At 38.3% G+C, this 27,098-nt stretch overlaps 4 protein-coding genes across 4 annotated transcripts; 2 read left to right on the top strand and 2 right to left on the bottom strand.

Annotated features, from left to right (window-relative positions):
* The first annotated feature begins 2,588 nt into the window (after positions 1 to 2,588).
* On the top strand, positions 2,589 to 3,792 carry LOC126610427 (uncharacterized). Its single transcript, XM_050278475.1, has one exon. It carries the CDS (start codon positions 2,681 to 2,683, stop codon positions 3,440 to 3,442), a length of 762 nt encoding a protein of 253 aa, XP_050134432.1. The 5' UTR covers positions 2,589 to 2,680; the 3' UTR covers positions 3,443 to 3,792.
* Positions 3,793 to 5,141: 1,349 nt separating this feature from the next.
* Positions 5,142 to 10,288, top strand: LOC126610425 (centromere/kinetochore protein zw10 homolog). The gene is made up of 14 exons (XM_050278473.1): positions 5,142 to 5,891; positions 6,056 to 6,193; positions 6,369 to 6,542; positions 6,770 to 6,931; positions 7,144 to 7,377; positions 7,458 to 7,595; positions 7,839 to 7,931; positions 8,343 to 8,438; positions 8,748 to 8,876; positions 8,981 to 9,058; positions 9,194 to 9,352; positions 9,433 to 9,580; positions 9,685 to 9,767; positions 9,891 to 10,288. Exons 1-14 carry the CDS (start codon positions 5,334 to 5,336, stop codon positions 9,969 to 9,971), a joined length of 2,271 nt encoding a protein of 756 aa, XP_050134430.1. The 5' UTR covers positions 5,142 to 5,333; the 3' UTR covers positions 9,972 to 10,288.
* Positions 10,289 to 10,539: 251 nt separating this feature from the next.
* Positions 10,540 to 13,557, bottom strand: LOC126610426 (protein disulfide isomerase-like 2-3). Its single transcript, XM_050278474.1, has 9 exons — positions 13,341 to 13,557; positions 12,739 to 12,897; positions 12,392 to 12,505; positions 11,972 to 12,129; positions 11,751 to 11,850; positions 11,490 to 11,666; positions 11,255 to 11,400; positions 11,007 to 11,153; positions 10,540 to 10,918 (listed from the first exon to the last, which is right to left on the bottom strand). Exons 1-9 carry the CDS (start codon positions 13,467 to 13,469, stop codon positions 10,744 to 10,746), a joined length of 1,305 nt encoding a protein of 434 aa, XP_050134431.1. The 5' UTR covers positions 13,470 to 13,557; the 3' UTR covers positions 10,540 to 10,743.
* A 6,762-nt stretch (positions 13,558 to 20,319) lies between these two features.
* Positions 20,320 to 23,172, bottom strand: LOC126611631 (triacylglycerol lipase 2-like). Its single transcript, XM_050279991.1, has 9 exons — positions 22,945 to 23,172; positions 22,715 to 22,825; positions 22,484 to 22,624; positions 22,216 to 22,326; positions 21,954 to 22,097; positions 21,809 to 21,846; positions 21,526 to 21,602; positions 21,336 to 21,431; positions 20,320 to 20,829 (listed from the first exon to the last, which is right to left on the bottom strand). Exons 1-9 carry the CDS (start codon positions 23,101 to 23,103, stop codon positions 20,510 to 20,512), a joined length of 1,197 nt encoding a protein of 398 aa, XP_050135948.1. The 5' UTR covers positions 23,104 to 23,172; the 3' UTR covers positions 20,320 to 20,509.
* Positions 23,173 to 27,098: the final 3,926 nt, after the last annotated feature.

The raw sequence follows: 27,098 nt of genomic DNA, 5'->3' as shown, positions 1-27,098 counted from the left end.
ATTCCAAGAAAAACCCACGTGTCATCTTTTGGACTTTTGAGATTCTTTTTTGTTCCATGCCTCTCACTTAGAAATGAGAGAGAATATCGTTGGATCATATTACTAGTGACATACTTCAAGCAAATCATCTTGCATTCCTCCCCTCTTTCTTTCTAAAACTAATTACAGTGGCATGCATGCATGATAACTTTTTTAGAGTGCTAATTATTGCATCTATGTTATACTATGGTTTATTAGTGATTATGGCAGAGTCAGAATTCTATATGATAGGGGGGCGAAGGGTCTTTCATATAGGTATTGAGAAAAAAAATTCAAACTCATAACATGAGCAATTGAGATAATCTTCACAAAACTAACACTATGTTTGGATGAAGAAATTTAAGATTACTAAGAAATTTTAAAATGACGGAAATTGAAATGAAGGGATTTTATTTTCTAGAATTTGTGAATTTTGTTGTTTGGTTAACTTAAAAGAATAATGGAATTGAAAACGGAATTTGTTAATTTTAAACTCCCAATCATAGAAATTGGGAAATGACACATATTTACATGGAATTTAAACTTGGAAATTGGAGGCCCTAAATTTCAAGTTTTTTTTTCAAGCGGAAATTCTAAATTTCTATGTTATAAATCCAAACAAGGGAATTGGTGCATGTCAATTTATAAATTCTGACTTTTATCCAAATTCCAATTTTATTTCCCTCATCCAAACATAGTGTACAAGAACCATTAAATTTAATAGAGAGAATCAAAATAATTGTCCAATACAATTAAGTGGGAGGTAGATAGCAAGCAACTAGTAAAAAAATTGGCATTATAGAAAGAAAATACAAGGAAATCTGATTTGAATTGTTTGACAAAAAAAAAAAAAGGACAGTTGCAAATAGGGTAATGCTAGGTTGACCAAAATTTTAAATTAAACTTGCAAATTAAATGATGTGTCATCCATAGAAAATTAAAATGTTAATCAACAGTTAAGTAATAATTCAATCATCAACAACTACACCATTTGATTTACAAAATTTAGTTTAAAATTTTGGTCTCCCTAGCATTATCCCTACAAATAATAGTTGATTAGATTGCTTTAGAATAACATTAAAGTCGATTTTAAAACTCCCTCCCTAAACTCATCGTTTCACTAAACTACAAAGACCAAACAAACAAAATTGTTAGAAAAATATAAGAAATGATGTTGTTTAACTCAACTTCTTCACGAGGACAATTCATCTTTTTCTTCATGTCTTACGGTTCCACAGTTGCATGCTTGATTGCTAAAATTTTCTTACACAATGGTCAGGATAGGCCTAAGACCAGCTTGATCTCTTAGTGGCTCCGCCCCTACGACTAACCTTTGTTGAACATCAAATTATTTTGTGATTGACAGGATTCGAGGTATCATCGATCGGTGGCGTGCTATGCCAGTGGAATCACTAGCGGAGGCAGGGTGAGAGCAATGCATGCTTATGACCCCAACAACATGCCTTTGTTATCACTAAATTTTAGTATCTTACCCAAAAAATTCATACATAGATAATACAACTCGTGTATTTGATACTATTTTTTGCAAATAATTAAGGACAAAAATGATATATACTAAGATCTCGTTTGACAGCTCGGACTGTACTGACTATTTCAGTCGGATAGGATAAATACTCGTCGGATAATACAGATTAACGTGCTTATTTACTATTAAATTGTACTGACTATTTTAATTAGATAAGATAAAGTTTCGAGAGTTCAAATTTTCTTCTTAGAAGTTAAATAATGTTATGACAAGCCGACATGTAAGGATTGTCAATGGCCTTTGCTTGAAACAAAAGGGTGGGAAATACGTAGGATAAAATGAAAATGTCACCACACTGCGTATTATGCATGCACTTGGTTCTAGATCTTTCCTAGCTAAGCTAGAATAATGTCCAAATGAACATCAAAATGATCTACCCACCTTTTCTTTATTGCTTTTGTACTTGTTCCAGGTAAACTAAAACTTATCCACACAACGGAAATTAGTAAATACAAGAATGTTCGACAAGTTTTCAACAATTTTGCTAATTTTTTAATTAATACGGCTGCTTTGATCACATTTTATTTACTTGGCAATGAAATAATACAATTTTTTTTAACAAACAATATTATCTACACTAAAAAGGAGAGGATATGCTTAGCCTCATAATAAGATAGTAATAATGTGGTTCAATTTCGTCTTTGATGAAAATCTAACTTAAGACCTTCACTTACAAGTAAAAAAAAAATATTCATAAGCTGTAGTATTAAGTGACATGAAATAAGACAACTTAATTGCACAATAAAAACCCAATGTTTAATTTAAATTTGAGTTTTATTACCGTCAATCATTCATGGACATAGCAAATAATTTTCATGCCAACTATTATTGGTCCACAATGAAACGCAGAAGCATCAAGAACTAAGATTTAAATAACTAATATCAATTATTTAAAAATATAATAAAATATTATAAAAAAGAAGAAGAAAATCTTCTAATCTGCAATTTTACAGTTGCCACGTGTGTTCCTAGATTTTAGATTCGTATCCCCCACGGAACAAGTAGTCGAGATATAAAGACAGCCGACTCCAAAGTTAAACGAAATCATTTTCTTTCCGCAAGCAAAAAGCTAAGTCGCAGAAGAAGAAAGAAAGAACAACGCTTCCAACAACCAACATGAATAAGCTCTACAACAAGAAAGGCAAAGTTCACCCGTCACCTTCGCCGCCCTCCGTAGCCGACCCTCTGGCCCTTCTTCCGGCAACCGTCCTCGCCTTGGCCATATCCCTCTCCCCCGAAGACCAAGAGGTCTTGGCCTACCTCATCTCCTGCACCAAAAACTCAGGCGGTTGCGCAACGAACCAGCGTGGGCCTACTACTACTAAGTCCAATCGTGCACCGGCCACAGGGCCGTCGCAGGTAACATCCATAACTTGTATCGAGTCACACAACTCCAACGTGGATAACACATATGGCGGCCACAAGGCACACCAGAAGCACAACAGGGTTGGCGTCGAAGCTGGTGGGCCGCAGTCCCACCACCCTCCTACGTTCCAGTGCGACTGCTTCAGGTGCTATATGAGTTTTTGGGCACGGTGGGACGCTTCGCCGAACCGCCAGCTGATCCATGAAATCCTTGAGGCTTATGAGGAGAGGTTGGTGGAGAAGAAGAGGAGCAGAAACTCAAAGGTGAAGAAAGAGAGAAGGAAGGCTAACAAGAGCAGTGGTGATCATCTGGGATTTGGGGAATTAGGGCATGGGGACAAGAAGGAGGTGGAGGAGGGCCCACAAGTGGTGGACGCTGGTGTTGTTGCTGCTGAAGTGATAAGTGGTGGTGAGTCTGGTGATGATGAAGGTTGTGAGGTTGGAGTGGATAGGGGGACCATGAGGAGGCTGGTGAGTTCCATTGGGGACAAGATTTGGGGTCTTTGGAATTAGGGTTAGGGTTATCCTCAACACAGATAAGTTTCCAGGTACCAATAATTCCTTTTGGTGTTAGATTTAATCCTTAAATTGTTTCCCCTTTGTGTACATTACCCATCTTGTTAAAAAAGCAATTGGGATTAATGGCTTCATCTGCCATTTGGGTTTTTCATTTCATTAGTATCATTTTTTTTCCAAGATTGTTTTACTAGGTTGGATTAGTTTGGATTTAAGTTCCAATAATCCAATTTAGTGCTGAATTTTGGATTATTTAATGAAGTTCCTCTTGTAAATGATCTATATATTTTTGCTTAAGTTGTGAAACTTTTAGTGTTCAATTCATCTGCAAAAACAATTTGCTTGTTTTTCTGTTATCGTTTGCTTGATTATTAAGAAGTTTAACTTAGATTAGATTCATTCACACAAATAAATATTTTAATAAATTCGTACACTTTCAAAATTAAGTTATTTCGATGTCCACGAGTATCTAAGCAAAACAAAAAACAAGAAAACAAAAAAACTAAAAAACTAAAAAACAAAAAAGACTTAGTCTTTGTTTAATAATTTAGTCATCAATTTAACTAAAGTCTAGAATAAAATAGGATGACTGTAGGTTAATGGGGTTGAAGTTGAAAGGGTCAAGGGTCAATTGTTCATCAGCGTTGAATAGAAGATGGACCAATGCAGTCAACAGACACAAAAGTATGACCGACTGTTGTACGTTTGAAACTTGAGAGTGCCAAGTTTCCTCTGATGCTTCTTTCTTCTCCTTTTCCTTTTGAGTACGATGGAAAAAACTTAATAATTATGTGGAAACTAAACAGAATGGGAGAAGAGGAAGAGGAAGAGGAAGAGGAATCTTTCATAGTTAATTGTTACTTGTTAGCAAGGAAAAGGATGATGCTTATAGAAAAAAAAAGGAAAAGGATGATGTTTTGTATCGACTAAACTCTTGTTTTAGGCAAAAGTATAATGGTCAACCTTTTAGGTCGTTGTCTATTTGAAATATTTTAATGAATAATGGGCAGAAGGCAGAAAGAGGCATCTTACGACACCCTATTAAGGGACAAACTTTGTTATATAGAATGTTGCACATTAGAAGAATCCAACTGCTTACGAGTAGTTTAATTGGAACGTTTTAGACATCAGAACAAGAAATCTCATGATTGATGGTTGGAATATATTTTTAGAGTGTCATAACACAAGTGGTTGGAGACTTAAATTTTTTTTTTCTTTTCAACAACTTATGTTATGTCACTTGGTATACAGGACCGTGTTTCTAGAATATTGAAAAATTTATCCTCGAATAGAAGGGTTTTAGAGAAGCACTTTGTTATAAATGCTATTCTCCTTGGAGGATTAGTCGGTTATTGTTGACATCCAACATTTAATTGTATATGCTACTTAATATTATAGTTCAATAGTATTTCTCTTTATTTATAAGTGAGGAGTTTTTGGTTTAATTCTCGTGAAAAATGAATTTGAACTGCATTATTATTAACTCATTGTGCCCACTCCCGGGATAATTGTACCTAATCCCCCGCCCTATGAATAATATCGTTTGTTGAATAAAAAGGAAAAAGAACAATCGTCACACAGTGTACGTAGGATCGATTAAAGAAAAGTTGGGTTTTGGGCTTCGGCTATATTTGAATCTTTAAATTTGAAACTCAAAGTCAGCCCATTATTCCATAGTAGGCCCATATAAGAACAAAAATAATTCCCCGCGAGTAATAACAGCCCGCCCCAAAACCCAACACCAACGCTCCCGGCGCACGTTATCACACTCCGCCTAAAACCTCCGCCAGTCCCATCTCTTCGTTCTTCATCCACCACTCCGATACAAAATACACTCCTCCGACCGAGTCTCCCCAACCGGCAGTCCCAGCCGTCCGATCCGCCGGAAATGGACGCCCTGTTCGACTCAATCAACGTCCGAGAGCTCCTGTCGGCGCAGGACCTCAGCGACCCCACGACCCCTCTGTCTGCGCCGGATCTCCGCCTCCTCATCCAACGCCTCGACTCCCACTCGCTCCAAATCAAGTCCAAAATCCAATCTTACCTCCTCTCTCACCACCAGGATTTCGCCAACCTTTTCTCCGTCTGCAACGACGCCGTTTCGCGCTCCAACCAAATTTCCGACGACGTCGTCCGGCTTCTGAGTTCAATTTCCAACCGCCCCATTGAGGCGGAGATTGGGCAGATTATGAAGCAGATGAGCGCCACGACGAAAGAGGCGAGGGAGAAGAAGGCGTTGTTGGAGTTGGTGAGGGCAATTCTGGAAATAAGTGAAAGGTTGAAGGGCGCCAGTGAGGGGTTGAGGAATGGACGGCTGAGGTTCGCCGCCCAGGAGCTGAGGGAGCTGAAGAATGCTCTTAGGGTTTCGGATGATGATCGGGTTGATGAGGGCGAGCCTGTGGTGTACAGATTGCTGAGGAAGGAGTGGTCAGAGTGCTTTGAGGAGGTAAAGAAGCTTACTTTCTGTTTGGTTGCCGAGAAAAATGAACGGAAATGAGAGAAATTTAAATAGCTAGTTCATCAAAAAAATGCTATTGTGGTTGTTTAATTGGTGATTTTTATTTGAGTTTGTGATTGTATTTTTTAGAGGAATTCAGTTTGGGTTTGTAGATTCAAGAAGTGCTTGTGATGTTCATCAGAAATGCGGTGCGGTTTGAGCGGGAATCGAATAGAATCTGTGTCAAGTATGTACTTAGCATTGACGGAAACGATGGGTTTGAGCTCCGCACAGTTTTGGAAGCTTTGAATGTAAGTTGAAGTTAATATCTTTTGTTCCTTCCCCTTGCCTTTGAAATCAGTACAAGTAGATGCATTGCTCAAAACTACATGAAATTTGCAATTCAAATAATTTTTGCTTAAAATAATGAGAGCAATGGGGTTTGTAAAGAATTCAGTTATCTGGTTTTGTTATGGGGATTTCTAGGTAGTCGGCATTTTGGATTATGGTCTTGGTAAAGTTGGCGACTTGATGATCAAGCATGTCATCTCCTCGGCTCTAAATTTTGGAGTTCCTGTGTCCTTTGTAGCTGAAGTAAATCGAGACTCACAAGTTCTGACTGAGGCGATACTGAACATTGTACCATCAAATGATCCTAAGGTAGTTTTTACGTGTCAATCTTGTCTAAATATTTTTCACAGTCTTATTGTTCAACGGTTTGTCTTATACATGTTTGAGAAAAAAATTGGGTTCACTTTAAATTATCATATATTATTGATTCGCGGGAGTGACTCCTTTAGTTATCAATTCAATAAGGGGTATTCCACAAATTTGTACTCATTGGATTCCAATAAGTGTTGCATTGGCATTTTCCTTTGGATTTTCAGATTGAAAAAATGGATGGTGAGACTATCTACTCAGGGATTATTCAGGTTATCAAGTTTATTAGCAACTACATCTGCCTTCAAGATGAGTCTTGGATTCGATGCTTTGGGAGATTGACATGGCCAAGGATTTCAGAGTTAATTATTTCTAAATTTCTCTCTAAGGTTATTCCTTTTATCTCTTCGCACCCATCCATTCTTTTCTATTTGTTTTTTTTTTTTTGAATTCTGTTATAAATATATGTTAGCAAACAAGTATAGGATTTTCGGTGAATACTCAAAGTTACTTCTTCATTAGCTGCATTAAAATTGCTACTTGCATCATGCCATTTATCATTTTGTACGTCTATGTAATGGAGACATGTTTTTTGTTTCAGGTTGTTCCTGAAGATGCTTCAAAACTTGCTGACTTTCTTAAGATCATTAGTTGTACTTCCGAATTTGAGACTGCTTTAAGGGAAATGAAGTTTATTTCAGCATCTGATAACAGAGATAACCAGTTGAGCAATTTTGCTGAAAATGTCGAGGTTCACTTTGCATCCAGGAAGAAGTCAGAGATCTTGGCAAAAGCCAGAAATCTACTTCTACAATGTGATTTTTCTGCTCCTCAAGTAAGCTTCTATAACTGTCTTGAATGCATTTGTAGCTATTTTGATATTTCCAGCCTTTGAACAATATATTTTTCCCACAGGAGTATCCAAGGAATAACAAGAATGATCTGGATGCTGCCAAATCTCCAGAGCTTGTTAACTTGCTATTCCTGTCTGGGAAGTGTGTGGTGTCCAAAGCAGCGATTGAACTAATGAATCTAGTGCACCAGACACTTAAGGTATCTGGGTTAAAACTCATAAATGTTTGATTTTTCCCCTTAATGATGTAGTAAAATAGAAAAGAAACCTTAAGTTGACGAGCAACCTGCTAGCCTCAAGGCACTAATTAGTGCTTGCATTTGAGATTTCATTTTCATGATTAATGCATTTTTCCTCGAGTTTCAGTTTTCTTGCCTCTCGATTCTTCGTATAAATTACCATTTGTTATATTTTATGGCTACAACTGTGATTGGAATGTGTAGGATGTTTGCATGTCATCCCCCAGAGTTGCTTTGGAGTTCTATCAGGCTGCTAGGGATGCTCTACTTCTCTATGAAGTCGTGGTTCCTGTCAAGGTTAGAACAGGAAACCAGTACTATAAATTTTAGATACTGACTGTTTTTACACCTTTGTTAAGACAATCTAAAAAGTGCAGGTGTGATGTTACGTCTGTCCCATGATGTTGTCTATTGTACTAATTTTTTTGAGACCCCGGCGTCCTTCTCTCTGTTCCTTTCTAAGGTTTATTCATGAAAGATACAAAAGAGGTCTCTGATGATGTTTTTATGTCCTTTTTTTATGAACCACAAAAATCATTTTAATATTTTAGTTGCAGTATTTTTCTCCATGTATTAACTTAACATCATATCTCAGCTCTGGCAAATCTCTATCAAGTTTACTTTCTGGCCTATTTTCACCTCAGTTTTTCATCAATATTGGTGATTTTTGCATGGAGTATAAGTAATCTTCTCTCTTGACTTGTGAAGCTAGAAAGGCATCTTGATGTAATCAACCAGGTTGCTGTTCTTATGCACAATGATTGCCTTTATCTATCTCAGGAGATACTGGGGCTTGCTTTTGAGGTAGGCGATGAACAGTCATAATCGGCTCATGTTATCTATTTTGTTGATTCTATTCCCCACCATCACCAAGATCACATGCATGCTTGCACCTATAATGACTCTTGTATCGTGTACCACTATCCAATAAAAAAAATGTATGTCCGAATATTGCACCAAATAATGACAGTTCACTATTTATATGATACCTAACTTCGATCCCAACAGAATGATGATTTGCTATTCTGTTAATAGTGGAATTCATTAAATCCATACTGCTTGTGAAGTTATAATAAGTAGTGGAATTCATACGGTTGTACTCTTTTGTCCCAGTATCGCTCAGACTTTCCAAGTTCCATCAAAGAACATGCTATGTTTGTTGATATGGCTCCAAGATTCCATCTTATGGCAGAGGAAGTACTTCAGAGACAAATTCAACATGTTATTCGTAGTTTGAGAGAGGTATAATTGTGCTGAAATGTTTCAATTCATATAAGAGCTAGAAAGTTATGTAGTTTAGAGAATTGTAGTTTCTTATTTAACTTCAATAAATTGTCTTTTACCAGGCTCTAGATGGTGCTGATGGATTTCAGAATACCCATGAAAGGCAGCAATTTCAATCTGCAAGTTGGAGTATAGATCAGGTGGCCTGCTGTGAATTTTAACGAGGAACTTTTGTTTCATGAATCATATTATATTTGATATATTTGTTAAGCTATTTTTAGTACCTTAGTTTTTCTTGCGAGGTATGTCTGTAAGGCTAAACATATCTTGTTCAGGTTGTTTTGATTGTGGACAAAGTACGTTTGATATGGGAGCCGATCCTGTTGCCTTCAACTTACAAGAGAAGCATGTGTATGATTCTTGAATCGGTTTTTTCTAGGGTCATAAAAGACATACTCCTTTTAGATGATATGGCAGCAGAAGAAACATTACAGGTATAATCTTTGGTCATATATCCAGTTTTTGTACTTCTGATGCTTGGTGTCTAACTAAAACGATGTATTTATGTTCCTAGCTTCAAAGTCTGATTCATTTGATGCTGGAGAGCCTAATTTCTTTGCTGGAGTCCCTGGCTGCTCTCCAAGTAGAGAAGTCCCAAGAGGGCATCACTTCCACCCTTGACGATGACATACCTTCGTTATATAAAATTCGTAAATTGGCAGGCATGTATTTTGTCTGATGCTGAAAGTTCAGTGTGATTCAGTACAGAACTAGTAGATGTCTTGCAAACAGTGACCTAATTCTCATTGTGTTTCAAATTCTTCAGAATTATTAGATATGCCCTTAAAATCTATCACAACGGCTTGGGAAAGTGGAGAATTGCGCAATTGTGGTTTTACGTCATCAGAGGTATGATTTCATTTCTGTTAGTAACTTAGTATGAGGCATGATTTCACTTGACCACATATATTCTGTTCAGCTTTATGTGCTGTTCATGTCTCAATGTTCTTACAAGCTCCTCCAATTTTTCAGGTAGAGGATTTTATCAAGGCCATATTTGCAGATTCACCTTTGAGAAAAGAATGCTTAGCGAGGATCAAGGGCGAATGGTAAACAGCGCATCTTATTTTTCCCAGAACTTCAACGAAAGAAATTCTGAATTGGGTAGAAGGGGATGTACTTTGCTTTTTTGGTCAGAGAAGACGGGAAAAGGAGTGTACACGTATACGCTAAGGCATGTATTCGCGTCTCTGTGGATCCGATACGAGGGATTAGGTACCACATAGTTAAAATGTGATGCATTTTGACCCTTTTTTTCTTCCCTTCTGGATTTGGAATCCAATGGATAATTACAAGCTGCAAAATTTTGGATTTCAAATTTTCAATGATATGCAAGAGTGGAGTCTCTCCCCATATATTGCCCTTCATAATTTCTGAATATTGATTAGTCGTGATGTTTTGAGAGAGAACCATTTCATGCACTCTCACAGAGGAACGGGCCGCATTGTATGCGGCACGGCACGACGAACCCATCCTCTTTGAGAGTGACCAGGCTCTGGTCACGCTGCCCTACTGAATATTTTCTCGTTTTAAAATGCCACCTGCGCCGGATGAATTGGGCATCCATGGCTTGGACACCAATCAAAAACCAGTGATTTGTCAATCTGGAAACCAACAAGAGTATTGTACCTAAACACTGCATTGCTATGAAATGACGCACAGTAATGGTAACAAACAAGAGAACAAAAGAGAGCCTCGCTCACAAGAAAGCTCTTGTGCGTTGTTGAAAACATCGTTTAAACACAGAAACACTGGGATGACCAGCACCCAAAATCAATCTTAGCCTGATATAATTCTCCTGCTGTAGTATGATACTTTAAATTTCTCACAACTCTTCCTTGTTGGTGGTATCTTCTCCCATTAGTTCGTCAAGGGAGAACTCGTCCTCTTCAATTATCTCTCCGTCTTTACCATCCCAGGGTTCGATCTTCACAATGTTCGGGGTGCCCTCCAGGGGCAAGTTTCCCTTTCCTCCGCGCCCGGCTTCCTTCACAAATTCTCTGTGAAACAAAATTGAGTTGTTCTAATTTGTTTTATTATCACAAGGATCAAGAGTGGTTCGAGATAAGGTGGAGATAGAAAACTTACGTGATCTGATCAACCTCGAATGCACTCTTAAGTGGTGCGTAAGCTCCCTTTTTTGCGTTTAAGGCCACCAATGCTGGATATCCATAACCACCGACACCCACTCGGTTCTCGAGGTCTGGCTGCTTACCAGCTGCTGCCCACACAAAGCTGCAACATACATGTACATTCATGGTCAGTAACTATATATTCACCTCTCAAACGCGCAAGGTTTCATTGGCGGTGATATGCGCATAATTCCAAAAACTTGCCTGTATGGACTTCTTTTAAACTTCTCCGCAACGGATAATAACTGCTGAATGTACTTGTTCCTCCCTTCTGCCTTGGAATCCAAAATATCAGGTAGGAAAGCCACAAAACAGATGGCAGCTGAACCACATTTCTCTTCCATGACATCCTACAAGAGAAGATTGCGGCAATGCTTTAGTCCCCTAGGTTACTTACAATCTCACACAGCTTAAGTATTGGAGGGAAGTAAACACTTACTGGGCCAGTTAGCTCGGTCACTTCAGGAGGTGCAACGTTTGTTTCCAATTGTTCGAGAGCAAATGATTCAATGGCTGAAGCACTCCTTGCACCCTCATAGGGGAGTGGGCTGTCTTTGTCAGCTCCAAATACCAATATGGTCGGAAATCCTTGAACGTTGAACTTGCTCATCAGAGACTGGTAATGCCACCAAGTTAGAACCATATAGTACAAGACATAAAAACACGTAGATCCAGTACATAGTCAGGAAGGCAAAGTTACCTTCTCTGCATCACAGTCAACGTGTCCCAACTTCACCTTCCCCTGCAAGTTTTTAGCGGCCTTCTTCCACTCAGGTGCCAATTTTTTGCAGTGCCCACACCTTGAAACAAGGAAATTTGGAACAAGTCCATAATCTTCTACAATCTCATATTCATATAATAGACAAACAGATCACTATTTTAAAATTAGCTTATAAGATAGTCATAAAGAAAAGCACGTACCAAGGTGCAAAGAACTCCACAATCCAGAGATCTTTACTTTTAAGCACCAGTTCATTAAAATTCTGGGAATTTAATTCTACCGAAGCACTAGGTTCAGATTTTTCGCTTGATCCTCCTGTTGTTTTTCCACTTAAGCGGTCTTTCAACAGCGCCTTTATCTGTACAGGGCCAATGGAATGGTCACATTACTGATACATGAATCCGTTTTATGCAAGAGCATTATATGACCGAGTGAGATATGATTATCACCATCTACGTATCCCATGACTAAGTAATAGAGCAAGGTAAGACATAGTGGAGCAGAAACAATATAAGACTACCTTAATCCACGAATGTTACCAAACTCTACTTTAACCAATATACAAGAAAAGAAACGAACTAACAAAACAAATAGAATTTGAAGAAGAGATTACGGCGAACCTGTTGGAGTGCAAATTCTGCAATGGGTTTCACATCCCTTGCTCCCTGATAGTCAACTGGAGGCTTGCCGGGTACAAACACCTTTATTGTTGGAAATCCTCTAATCCCATATTCCTATAGAGCAATCAAACACACCAACACCCCCACACAAAATTAATATATTAGTAAACAACCTGAAATACTCATATTCCTTGTCCAAATATGGCAAAACTATCATACAGTGGGGAAGTTTTATAAAACAATAATATGGTTGACCACATATTTTCAGGCAGAGGGATGTTAATCTACAATTGCTACTTCAAACTTAGAAGTCAAAATTAGTAATTGCAAGGGTAACCATGGGAAACCTGAGCGAGGGACTTGTGTGCATCAGCATCAAGAGCTGCCACGGCAACCACACCCTTTAAGACAGTAGCCGCTTTCTCCCATATCGGTGTAAGAGCCTGACAATGTCCGCACCACGGTGCAAAGAATTCAACCAGAACAACTCTGTTTGAGTCCAGAACCTGCCACCATTCCACAGGATTCAGTTCAAGAAAATACCAGTCAAATTGTCTTACTAGAAATCATAATTAGCCCAATAAGGATCAGAACTCACTGATCACATTTCTATGCTGGGAAACGAAAAACAAGTACATTAAACTCAGCAAATTTATCAAACAATTTCCACAAAGTGCAAAATTAACTTACTTTTTCCGAAACAAATATCCCCAAGAAGCAATAAACCAGATCCAAAAACTAATGATCTCCGTAAGCAGTAAAACTCTAAAAGCAATACAAGAAAGCACTTTGCTTTCAACAGCAAAACAATCGCTTCTTAATTGAAAAACCCAATCAACGCCCAAGTGCTTTTCAATCCAAACGGTGACAAATTCCAATAGATTAATGCAAAAAAACTGAAGAATCTGAAAAGGGTACGCGCAATTACTGGTAAAGTTTCAACATTTACCTTGGACTTGAAGTTGGAAGGAGTTAGCTGAAGAACTGGCGATGATGGTCCGTATAGTGCATCACAGACACTGAAGACGAAGAAAAACAAGAAGATGATTGGGACTGCTCGAAATTGATTCTCTCTCATTCTCTCTCTCTCTTACACACTCTCACTCTCTCCCTCTCTCTCTCTCTCTCTCTCTGAGGTTTGTTGTGCTAATCAGTGAAGACGAAACCCCCAGTGAATTTTCTTCTGGTTTTTGGGCTGGGTGAGCTACGTGTGAGGGCCAATCAGAGATTTACACGTCAGCTGGCCCTGGTTTCTTACGAAATTTTATTGGTGTATTTTGCTCTTTATTATTTGTTCACAAGAGATTGGACCAATAAGGGAATAAAAATGTATTATCAGATTTCAATTCGCATAAAAATTAATTAAATGCTATGAGTTTATGGCCTAGGGCTATGACTATGAAGAAAAATGTTCCTCTTCAAATGGCATTTATTTATGGTTAGCATAGTAATTGTGACACTGGGTTAGAATTTGAATAAGCCACGTAATGGATCAATCATAATTGATATCCAACGGGTTTTTTATTTGACTTACTCATATCTTACTAAATCGAAGTGCTAATGACTTAGCCATTTACCATTTACCATTTAAATTCAATATTTTACTAGGTTTTGCACCCACAAGCGAAATGAAGAGGTTAAAAAAATGGAACTTTAATGAAAATTTTTTGGTACTGTTCACTTTAACGAAAAACCATATTTTTACATTAAAAAGTCAATTATGGTACTATTCACTTTATCCTTTATTTTGTCCTTATCGTTAAAACTAAAAGTTTTTTAGCCTTTTTCATTAGTTTTCCTTTAAAAAAAAAGTGACACAAGCAATAATTTTTTGGCCTTCCTTTCTCATTTAACGTCTCTTTTTTCTTTGTTTTTCAACCCTGATTTTGTATTAAGACTTTTCAGAATTGGTTACAACACTTATATGTATTTACTATTTAATATAATTATCATTTGATAGATATATATAATTCATGCTAATATATGTATTTAATTCAATCATCATATGACTATCAAGATGGCAGCGGCATTAAATACATGTAAGTATTGTAAATATGACTCCTTGACGTGCATAAGTATAACAGATCCAGAATTTTCATGCCATATAAGAAGCCAACAAATCCTTACTCTCTAACAAAGTGAACGTAACATATCCTCCTCAAAGCTAAAGCTGCAACAAAATGACAAGGCATGTGAGCTCTAAGCCTATAACAGAAAGAAAACGCAAGTAACTTACAAATGCCACGCTCATCTTGTACAAGCTTGCACGAAATCCGTGTGATGCCACCACACTTTGATCAACTCCTTTCAACTCCGCCAATTCTACATATAAGCTTCTTCAAGAGGATTTGAGATTAATGAAAGATTAAGAGGTCGAGGATGGAGAAGCTTGTCAATTTAGTTACCAAGCTGAAGAAAATGGTGAGGTCCTCGTCAGTTCATGGGAACCTTGATCGCCAAGTTAGCATTGGAGGTTCACCACCGCCCTGTGCTGTTCACTGTGAGGAGCTCTTCTTGCCTTCGAAAAGGGTGAAGGGTTGTAGAATAATAAACAATGATGGTGATCCGTTCACAGCAACTCATCCTGCAGCCTGGAATCATTTTTCTCTTAGATCAAAAATCTATATTTGATGAGAGAGAGAGAGGTTGTAGAAAGTGTTAAAAAAGATATTTCTCATTCATATTTTAATTGACAGTACACAGAGATATATATAGTCACAAAGACTCTTTACATAAGTGACCTTATCTTCTACAACTAATTACACAAATACCACAACTAACTATTTACTGTTGTAACTAAATTGTGATTGGTTTAGGTCTCTCAATACACCCCCTCAAGCTGAGCTCGGGATCAATGGAAGAACCAAGAGGAAGCTTGGATTTTAGAGCAGCAAATCGACCTTTGGACAGAGACTTGGTGTGTATGTCAGCGAGCTGATCCTGACTACAAACAAAGTGAACCTTGATGAGATTAGCTAAGACCAACTCGCGAATATAATGATAGTCAATCTCCACGTGTTTAGTTCGGGCATGAAAGACCGGATTAGAAGCAAGAGAGATGGCTGAAATGTTATCACACCAGAGAGTGGGAGCCTGAGAGAGAGGAAAACCAAGGTCACGAAAAATTTTACAGATCCAAGTCAGTTCAGCTGCAGTGTGGGCTAGAGATCTGTATTCCGCCTCTGTGGATGACCGTGCCACAGTAGCCTGTTTCTTGGCACTCCAACTGATAAGATTGGATCCGAGAAAGACATTGTAACCACTAGTAGAACGGCGATCAAATAGACAGCCAGCCCAGTCTGCATCGGAGAAGGCTGTGAGATTAGTGGCATCCTGTCTGAACCATAGACCTTCAGATACAGTACCCTTGAGATAACGAAGAATTCGTTTGGCAGCTTGCATGTGTTGGTGCATGAACTGACATATTTGATTCACAGCAAACGAAATATCAGGACGTGTCCATGTCAAATACTGTAAACCACCAACAATGGATCGATACTCAGTTGGATTAGAGAAAAGAGGACCACTGTGATCCAATTTGTTAGAGCCAAGGGGAGTGCAGCAAGGCTTCGCACCAGCCATATTAGTTTTCCGGAGAAGATCAAGTAAATACTTTGTTTGATGGAGGAAGAGACCTGTGGAAGATCGTTGAATCTCTAAACCCAGGAAATAGTGCAGTGGACCCAAATCCTTAACTGGAAAAATATCACTGAGATTTTGAATGAAGAGATGGCATAAGGAAGAGTCAGGTCCAGTGACTAAGATATCATCGACATACACAAGCACCATGACAGGAGTAGGACCAGGAAGAACAAATAAGGAAGCATCGGAGGAAGATTGCTGAAAACCAAGCTGAAGAAGAGCTTGAAACAGTTTGTCAAACCAAGCCCGAGGGGCTTGTTTGAGACCATAAAGGGATTTCCTTAATTTGCAGACATGATGTGGCATAGTAGGATCAGAGAAACCGGGAGGCTGCTGCATGTACACATCTTCCTTCAAATCACCATGAAGAAAGGCATTACTGATGTCTAACTGATGTAGAAACCAATTGAAATGCACAATAAGGGACAAAAGGATTCTAATGGTGACTGGTTTAGCCACAAGACTGAAGGTCTCTTGAAAATCGATACCTTCCTGCTGATGATACCCCTTTGCAACTAAACGAGCTTTAAAGCGCTCAACAGTACCATCAGGTTTCTTCTTGATTCGGAACACCCACTTGCAACCAACCACATTGTAGGAGGAAGATGGAGGAACAAGGGTCCAGGTACCTGTTGATTGTAATGCATTAAACTCATCTTGCATGGCAGACCTCAAATGAGCATGTTTAGAGGCTTGCAGATATGTAGTTGGAATAAAGTCAATATCAGATGGAAGAGGATGTTTGGTAGCTGCATAAACTTTGGGCTTGAAGATACCAGCTTTGGAGCGAGTGATCATAGGGTGAGTATTGGAAGGGGGCAATGACATAGTTGTTGCAGGGGAAGATACGGATGCATTAGTCAGAGAATCTGTACTTGGAGCAGCAGTAGGAGGAATGGACTCTTGAGGATGGCCAACGTGTCCAGGAGGAACACCAGTATGCTGAGGAACGGAAAACTGCAGATCCATGGGAGCGGTAACAGAGTCTGAAGACAGAACAGGGATGGTAGGAGAAGACTGAAAAGGATAAGTTGCTTCATCAAACTGCACATGTCTGGAAATATAGAGACGATTAGTGACTGGATCAAGGCATCTATATCCTTTGTGCTGTAAACTGTACCCGAGAAACACACAACTTTTGCTCTTAGCATCCAGCTTGGAATGAGTGTAAGGTTTGAGCCACGGGAAACATCGACAACCAAAGACTTTGAGTCTGGAGTAATCTGGTGGCTTGAAGAAGAGTAATTCCCAAGGAGATGTAGAAAGGCCAGAGATCGGCAACCTGTTAATAAGATACACAACCGTGGAAAAAGCTTCCACCCAATAAAGATGTGGAACATTAGAAGCAACAAGTAATGTACGGGCAGTTTCCACAATATGGCGGTGTTTTCTTTCAGCACAGCCATTTTGTTCAGGAGTGTGAAGACATGTTAATCGATGAAGAATACCATGAGTGTGAAGAAAAGACTCAAACTTAGCACCAATGAATTCACCCCCTGAATCGGACTGCACAACTTTGATTTTATTTCCAAGTAGATTTTCTACATATTGTTTGAATACAACAAAAGTAGAATAGGCATCAGATTTTGCCTTTAATGGAAATAACCAACTATATCTACTGTAATCATCTACAAGCAACAAGTAGTACTTAAAGCCACTAGGAGAAGTGATGGAGGCAGGACCCCAAATATCACAGTGTAGTAGTTGAAGACTGTGAGTACGTGTAGAACTGGCAGAACCAAAAGGAAGCTTGTGACTTTTAGCTAAAGCACAATCTGAGCAGAAAATATCACCAACAGGTTTGCCTTGCACGACAAGCTTATTTCCTGAAAAAACCTTGCGAAAAATAGAAGAAGATGGATGACCCAATCTTCGGTGCCAAATCTGGACAGGAGCTTTAACACTTATTAAAGCCGAGGGTGAGGAGGAGGGGGGATGACCAGAGCCTTGAAGAGGATAGAAGCCATCTTCAACTCGTCCCCGCAAAAGCGTCTTCCCCGAAACTCGATCCTTTACAGTGGATCCATCAGGGTCAAGAGTCAAGGCACAATTATTATCTTTTAAAAATTGATAGGCAGATAACAAGTTGTGTTTCATAGCAGGCACATGTAAGACATTACGCAACTTAAAGGAAGTATGAGATGTATCTAAAGAAGAGATACCAATATTGTGAATAGGCAGACCTTTACCATCTCCTATATAGACCTTGTCTTCACCAGTGTAAGGCGAGGCAACAGAGAGATTGGCAATGTCATTCGTGATATGGGAGGTGGCTCCAGAATCCAATAGCCAAGAAGGGGATGGTTTGGATGAGTAGTGAGCACAAAGAGCTGCAAGTTTGGCTGGTGGCACCCGTCCAAAGATCTCAGGGTTCATCCTGTCAAAGCAATCAATTGCTTCGTGGCTGGTAGAACCACATATTTGACAGGTGGTCTTGTGATTTGATGAAGAACCTTGGTTGTGAGATCGGGAGCCTTGATGAAAGGCACGAGGCTGACTTGGACGATAAGTACCAGTGGAGTTGCCACGTGAATTACTGACATTTCGATTGCCTCGGAAAAAATTACGATTGTTCCGGCCTCTATTAGAATTGTACCGAGAAGAAGATTGAAGAGGCTGACTATATGCAGCAAAGGCCTGTGAAGAAGGCGTTGGGAGCAAAGGTGCTTGAGACTGAACAGAGAATGCTTGAAAGGGCTCCGTAGCAGTGGTGGACAGAGTATGCTTTCGACGAGCCATGGAAAGCTCTTTGGTCAGCAACAGACCATGTAATTCATCAAGAGAAGTAGAAGACAATCGCAGCATGATGGAGTCAATGAAGGACTCGAATTCATCAGGAAGACCGTGAAGCGTTGCAGCAATGAGATCACGATCAGGTACAGTGGCGCCAGCAGCATTGAGAGAATCTGAAATTTCCTTGATTTGCTGTAGATATTCCGAGATCGATTGAGAGCCTTTTTGAATCGATTGAAGACGAGAACGAAGCTGGTGAATGTGAGCTTCAGAGACGCCACCAAAGCGTTGTTCAAGCTTCTGCCAAAGTTCTCGAGATGTGGACACCCCTACCGTGAAGGGAATGAGATCTTCGGATAAAGTCGAGTTGAGCCAAATCAAGAGGTTTTGATCTTTTTCAAACCACTGCTCAAATGCTGGATTCAGGGAGCGATCAGGGAGAAGGGGAGCCGGACATGGCTCAGTACCGTCGACGAGGCCAAGAAGTTTGTATCGGCGCAAGATCGGAGCAAATAACGCACGCCATGGAAGGTAATTAGTGCGTTTGAGCTTGATTGGCACCATGCTACCAATATTTTGGATCGTAAGAGACATATACGAGTTCTGAGGATTTGCAGAGAAATTAGGGTTTGGCGACGGAGACGAAGAGTCAGAGGGGGAGGCCATGATATACAAGCGCAAGATGCGAGAGAGAAGGAAGAATCAAAGATAGAAAACACAAGATCGATCACGAAGTCGATCAAGAAATCGATCGAGAAAGAGAGAAATCGATCAAAAAATCCCCAAATCAACGAAATTGTAAGAAAACTCAGATCTATCACCGACTCAAAATTGACAGAAATTGTAGACAAAAAACACCATGACAGATCAAGAACAGAGATCAGAATACCAAATCAATCGAAGAAAGCTGATCAATTTGAACAGAAATCAGAGAAGTAGAGCGGAAGAAATGAAGGATCGAATGCCGGAAGGCTTTTGGCCATGAAACCATGTAGAAAGTGTTAAAAAAGATATTTCTCATTCATATTTTAATTGACAGTATACAGAGATATATATAGTCACAAAGACTCTTTACATAAGTGACCTTATCTTCTACAACTAATTACACAAATACCACAACTAACTATTTACTGTTGTAACTACATTGTGACTGGTTTAGGTCTCTCAATAGAGGTGTCAACCATTGATATAGAAGGTGAAACCCTACTTGCATTTTTCATCACACTGCATGCTCCCTCCGCATATGCAAATAACCAGTGATTCACTTTTGTAATTTCTTTTTTATTCGAGCAAGATTGTAATTTAATATAAACTACAGAGATGTGGCCGGGGATTCACATTTGGCTGCAAAAAAATGCTACATTGCTCTAGCCAACTAGGCTACGCCAAAGTTTGTGTTTGTTTTTTGTTTTGCAATTAATTTGTGTTTGTCCAAGGCTTACACATAGTAGCATTTGAAAAGCAAGTTCAACCTAACCACTAAAATGCTATAGCTTCAGAGTCTAGCGGAAAAATTTCTCCAAGGTAGAAACAGCTGCATACTAGGCTTGAAATATAGGAAAGCTCATATATGTAGATGCGTAACTTCTATACAAGCAATACCTTCCTTAAATTACCTACGGAATTCAAATCCGAAACCCTATTTACGATTTCTTTATAAATAACTTATGAATTTTGATAATTGTCAGACAAAAGAAATGTCTTCAACATATTTGCAAAAGTAGCTGTAGTCTTTACTCTTAATTAATGAAGCCTGATGAAGGCCTCTAGAGGATTATACACAAGTTGATTGGCATTCACACTCATGATAAAATCCAAATGAGCATAATCCTCTCTGTACAGTACCACAAGCTTGTCCTTATCATGATCTTCGAGGTCGTCAAGCAAAACTCCCACATCATTCACGTCAGAAATTGAATCTCTCCCTCCATAGCTGAGGAAAAGAGGAATGTCCTTCGGAATGTTTGCCATGTTGTACACGGGAGGAGTAGGCTTCCTGTAGTGTTCCATGTTCATGTATGCGTGACTGTAATCGTACATTTCTATGGTTCCTTTCCTGATCACTTTTCAAAATCCATAAATAAGAAGTAAAGAATTGAAACATCATATATAAGCATTTCATCTAAAAGTTTCAATACAAATTTAAGTTCAGTCTTTTTCATGTGCAGGAAATTACGCATTGAGAAAATATCATTTTCTACTCAAAATTTTTTCATCATCTTTGATCCCATTTATTGACATGGTTGGTTTTGTTTTAGCTAGGGTATACAATCATAAACTAGAGCTTAGACCTTAACTTCTAGTTTTGGATTGGTTAATTGCTTAGATTCTTGGTTTATGTCAAGCATTAGGCTACTTAAAATCTAGAATCAAAGCTCTAAAAAGCCATTTTATACCCTAATAATCAACATCGTCGATTAATGGGATTGAAAATAAAATTGAGTAGAAGTAGGTTTTCTCCATACATCCAGTGTCCTGCACGGAGAAGTTCCGATGTTTTATTACTAAAGTTTGGATTGTGCTTTAGATTGTTACCACATGATTGAACCTGGAAATCAAAGAGACTTACTCTGAGCAAAATGTATAAGGTTCTTTGTTGAAGTGGGCTGGAGAAGGTTCTTAAAGAGAGCATCTATACTTGAATGACTGAGGCAACAATTTGGGCCTGCAGATTGCAAATAAAAAATTCAATCTCTGCTGAGCAAATCAAAATTTCAAGTTTAAAAGTGTGAATGCATGAGCAAGCTTTGTATTACTACCTCCGACAGCTGCCAGTAAGTCGGAGCAGTCAATTCCCTGTGATCTGCAGATCGATTGCACTAGTTTTATAATCTGCCTGTAGGATTTTTGGTACGAACAGAAAAATTGTCAGTGATGTAATTTCCCATCGAGTGACTGATAATCAGATGGATTAATATTTCAAACTATGTAAAAAAGCATTCTTGTCAACTTTAAAACACACTTAAAAACTCCAATTTTCTTTAACAAAAATAGACTGTGCCTATGTTACGGAAACAAAAATTGTGTAAAATGCCATCTCACTCGTTTGGAACTTCCGGGAATCCCAACAATTTCACTTCCTGTAAATAAAAAAAGGAGAGCATTTTTGTCATAAATTATATATTTGTAACAATAGATTTTTAAGAATCCATATATAATAACAAAAAGGTTCATTAAGTTGTGTTACTTCTGCTAAAAATGTTTCGGCAGCAGTTCTTAAAATCAGTGAGGGTATTTGACCCAGATAAGCAACCGGGCTAAGCAAAGCAGCTGATCTTAGCAAGTTAAACAGCTTTTTCTCCGAGAAGGCAGCGAGGACAGCCAAAGTTCCCTATATAATTCAACAGCTTCAAGTCTCAGTCAGTTCCCTTTAAATGTACAACAATTAAATTTCTAAAACATGAAAATTCCCGGGAGTAAAGACGAAAAAACGTTATTTAAATGTTTACCATGGAATGTCCGACGTAGTGTAATTTCTGTCCTGTTTGATCACGGACGTACTGGACTGAAGTAGGAAGATCATAAACAACCATTTCATCCCATGACCAGTCCCAGTAAGCCTAATTCATTTTTTAACAAACGATAGTGTTAGCGGGTAAAACATTAGGGTTTAGCGTTAGTAAGCCTAAATTATTGGTTGGATATTATTAGTACATGATTAAGATGCAAATTAAGCTGGTATGATGTGGATCAACATTTCCAAAAAGCAAAGCGAACCGGATCATTAGGACTAAGTGATGTGTGTCCACGACTAGATCTCGTCCCACGAGCATTGGAAAGCCAGACATCAAAACCATGATCAGCCAAGATAAATGGCAAAGATTCTTCCGGCGGGTTGAATAGCCATGATGAAGCATCCTGTTGCCACAAAAATGTTTGTCAATTTATTTTTATGTCAGGCACAATATTTGTACATATATTTCAAAAATATGGTGATTAGATGCAAACCAGTAACAATCCATGTTGTAACAGAATAGGCAGCTTGTCGGCTGTCGTATTACCGGATCGTCCATTTGGAATCCTCTGCAGGCCAAGGATGTAGCCATCTTCTGTTGTTACCTGAAACTCATCGAAAAGCTGATCTATGGCAAAAGATAACAGAATTTATCTATGATGTCACATATTGGTTATGTGATCCGAAAATATCGAATCAAGGAAGACACATTCTGATAACTTACTTTATGTTCTTGGCAAATGTAGCCTTGTGTCTCCACTAATGATTTGCAAAGGCCAACATTCGAATTTTCGATTGAGTACAGCTTATTTTTTGTCGCTGCTGCTGCTGCTGAAATACAAAGTAGAGCCATAAATATTAGAGTGGTTGAAGGGTTAGCCATTTTTGAGCGCAGTGGTTTCTGGGTGCAACGGTTTCAAATTTTCAGTGCTTTTGTTTTCTTATTTTATAGGCAAATATATATGCACAATAATAACAAAATATTTATGGCTGGATCTAGCTCAATCAATTGCATAGCCAAAGTTTGCCATTTAGTTGGTGGTGGATTAGCAACCGATTCTGTGTCTTAATGATTTAGATTTTATGATGAAGCAACTTTATTGTAAAGACTTTAAATTTAGCTTTATCAGTTAAATGATAATGTGACACATTAACTAATTAACAAGACCCTTTAACCCTTGTCAGACTCAAATTCTTCACTTAAATATCCCAAGTAGTCCCTTAGTATTACGGTCTAATAATATTTATCTCCACTTATAATTGGAAGGTCTTATATTCAACTTCCGTAGATGACGAATTCGTAATCAAATTATTGTGGTTGACTCATTATACGGCCAAGCCCAATTCCCCACCCCTTTAGTGGTAAACATATCGTTGTATTCAAAGTGTAGTAATTTGCAAGTGATGGATTGTCTTTGTGGATATGGTTTTTCCTCTTCAACGCACTGCGTCTTAAGTTCAAATCTTCCTTCTCTCCTTATTGTAGTTTAAAATAATAATATCGTTTGTAATAAAAAAATGTCGTAACTTTTCATGGTATGGTTACTTATTTGAAACGAGAACTGGATCATCAACTACTAGCCTAATAACTTTGATTCCTTTCATTCAAAAATTCAATTCTTAACTTTCATAATTACAATTTTTGATGTTGGACCCACATTCCTTTTTTTATTGCGTATGTGTTAATAAAGGCAATAAAAGTTATGAATGTGAATACTTTCAATACACGTTCAAGGTAAGTAAACATGTCATTAATTAGTTTCTCATCTCCAAATTAACATTTAAGGGTTGCAACATTCTTGTTCTAATGGCCAGTAAAGCCTTTTTTGTCTCCACCATTCCTTTGCGAAGGCCAACATCCATTTTTGGTGATCGAGTGCAGCTTTAATTCTAGTTGCTCATAGAAGTAGAGTGGTTGAATTTAAGCCAATTCACTATGTGCCTCAATTTCAAAATTTCAAAGATATTGCAATTTTTACTGGAGTAGACAAATTCATGGACACCAATTATTGTCAAATAGGCCTTCAATTTAGGCCAATATACTGATGAATGATTAAACATAATTAATGGCAATATCTAGTGTCATCCTATCATGCTCAGAATTGCCCAAATTGACTCATCAAGGCACAAATGATTAATTTTGTATATGGATTCTTTTGCGCCAAATTTTGTTTTGCACGCATTTTCCCACATTAGTTATTAATTTTATTTACACATTATTAGAAGTTATCTCTAAAATCTTCATCTTGTTCACTCAAATGTCTTTCTCCCCTTTGATCAGTTCTTCACAAATCAGACATATAGTGGACACTCACAACGAAGCTTCTCAAAATACTCAGCTTTCTTCCCCCCAATAATACCTATGCAAACTAGTCACACTAGAGGAAGATTATCTCATATCATCAGGGTCAAAAGCAAGAGTATCTCATATCATGCTTTTTCCCTGTCTTTTCTTTTTCCTTTGTTCTTACCTGCAAGACAAGGAGAAAGAGAGCAATCAGTCAGCATTTGGAATCAAGTTTCCTGTCAGGAACTGACTACCTGAAACCCCTTGCCTGATTACTTACCTGGCATTGCTCTCGAGTACTCATCTTCAACATCTTATGCTTCCAGAGAAGATACCACATCTGCCTGAAGAACAGATAGGGCAAGTGAGAAGGATACAAGGAAGCATGTGGAGACAAGCGTAACAGAACACGTGTCGATACATCCACTACTTTGTCAACAGCAAAAGTATCCCATATCATCATGGTCGAACGTACTCTAGATTTGATGGACTTGTTTTGACCATCAAATTCTTGAGTCGGCCTTATACACTGAAGGAAACCAGAAAACCCTCCAGCCCAGTTCAAAAATAAACCTGTGGAAAGTTACTTCTTCAAAAGTAAAAGTATCTCATATCATTTCTTCTCCTTTTTCTTCTCTTTATCCTTCATGCTGCCTACAAGATATGGAGAATAAGAGCAATTAGCCAGAACTCGAAATCAAACTTCTGATCTGGGACTGATTGTTTACCTTGTCTGTCACCTCTTTCGGCAGATCTCCTAGCTCGGTGACTTGGGGGACTCTTATTACATGGTTTGTATCGCGCTTGACCAAGCCTGAAACTACAAGTAAGCTTCAAGTGAAATTGATACATTACCTTGTGCATCTCCACCGTTAAAGATACCACCTCTGGATGGAGGAAGAGTACTTCCAGAGAAGATGCCACATCTACCTATGAGACAGATAAGGTAAGTGAAGACAATACCACACTTCGGTACTTAGAAGTTTTGTGATTACTCAGTGGCTTTGATCTTGCAAGTCCCTAACCGAGGAGCTTCCCTCACTCGAGAACTTAGGGGAGCACTGTTTGTACCATACTTGACCAATCCTGAAACTACTGAGCACTGGTCAACGTTATACCGTCAAGGACCCAGAAGAGTTTCCCTCTAACCAGGAGGCCAATCACAATGCGACATGTGTCGACATCAGAAGCCAATCATTGTGCGAACGTGTCAACATCAGAAGTCAATCACAACACGACACGTGTCAATGTCAGAACAAAGCTAGAAACTCTTCTATAAAAGGAGATCATTCTCCCACAATATTTCCTAATGTCATTTGTACTAAATCATTCACTAGTACTCACAAAATGAGAGCTTGAACCTATGTACTTGTGTAAATCCTTCACAATTAATAAGAACCCTTCTACTCCATGGATGTAGCCAATCTGGGTGAACCACGTACATCTTGTGTTTGCTTCCCTGTCTCTATCCATTTACATACTTATCCACACTATTGACCGGAGCAATCTAGCGAATGTCACAAACTTAACACTTTATGTTGTACCAAAGTCCTCACTGATTTTGTGCATCAACAAATTAATTAATTCAATATTTCAGTTGGAAAAAAGAGTGGGCTTTACTCCTGCCTCGTCATCATTTAACAACTATACTGATAAAAAACTTAACGAATGTCTGACATTGCAATAAATTTATAAATTGAGATATGACATTGCAATGTTTAAAACATAGGCTATGAAATTTTGATTCGACTCATAATTAAGGTAATTTTGTGTAATTTACCCTTAAAAAAAAGTATCTGGCACAGATGGAGGCCAGGAGAAACCTAAAGCCGAAAAATACTCACATTTATGGCTTAATGAATTCGTTTTATCCATTATCAATAGCTAGGATATTTGCATATTAATGAATGGATGGTAAATATAGGCTTTTTTTATTAGCACCCCACAATATGTTGAATACACCCCTCATTAAAATTTAATATGAAATGACTTACATATCTAATGTGTAATGACAATTTCAACCTTATAAGGTTTTACAAAAAATAAAAATCCAAATTACTTTTCACATGTATATCCCAAGTTTATTTATCTACTTCAACTTACAAAACCACTCTCATCCTCCATTGTAGAATTAATGAAACTACAAACACGTTAATTGAAAAAATTATTCTTGATGAATGAAACATGAAATCAACATTTCGAAAACTTTACATGAGGTAAGGCTTTGTATTTTCACTGTTTTAGCGATTTCAGTCGCCAAAATATTGGCAGTGATATCATAGTATTGATTCTTTTGCAATCATTCAGTTTAATTGCAGTGAGACTAATGAGATGCTCCATTGATGATATGGGCAATACTTCTATTAATGTCCAAGTCAAATCTAATACACTTATATTCCTGGAAAGCTTAGAAAACTCGTCTACAGATGAGCAATAGTCTAGACTAAAATAACCAGAGACCTTCAGCTTACAACTACTGTTTGGAAATTTCTTAAGATCTTTGCAATCTCCAATATCCAAAGAAGAAAGTTTTTGGTGAGACCAAACTGATGGAGGCAACTCCTTTATACCACTGCCACGTAAACTTCAGA

The sequence above is a fragment of the Malus sylvestris genome, chromosome 17 (genome assembly GCF_916048215.2).
Source record: "Malus sylvestris chromosome 17, drMalSylv7.2, whole genome shotgun sequence".
NCBI classification, from domain to species: Eukaryota; Viridiplantae; Streptophyta; class Magnoliopsida; order Rosales; family Rosaceae; genus Malus; species Malus sylvestris.
This window is presented reverse-complemented; position numbering and strand designations above follow the sequence as displayed.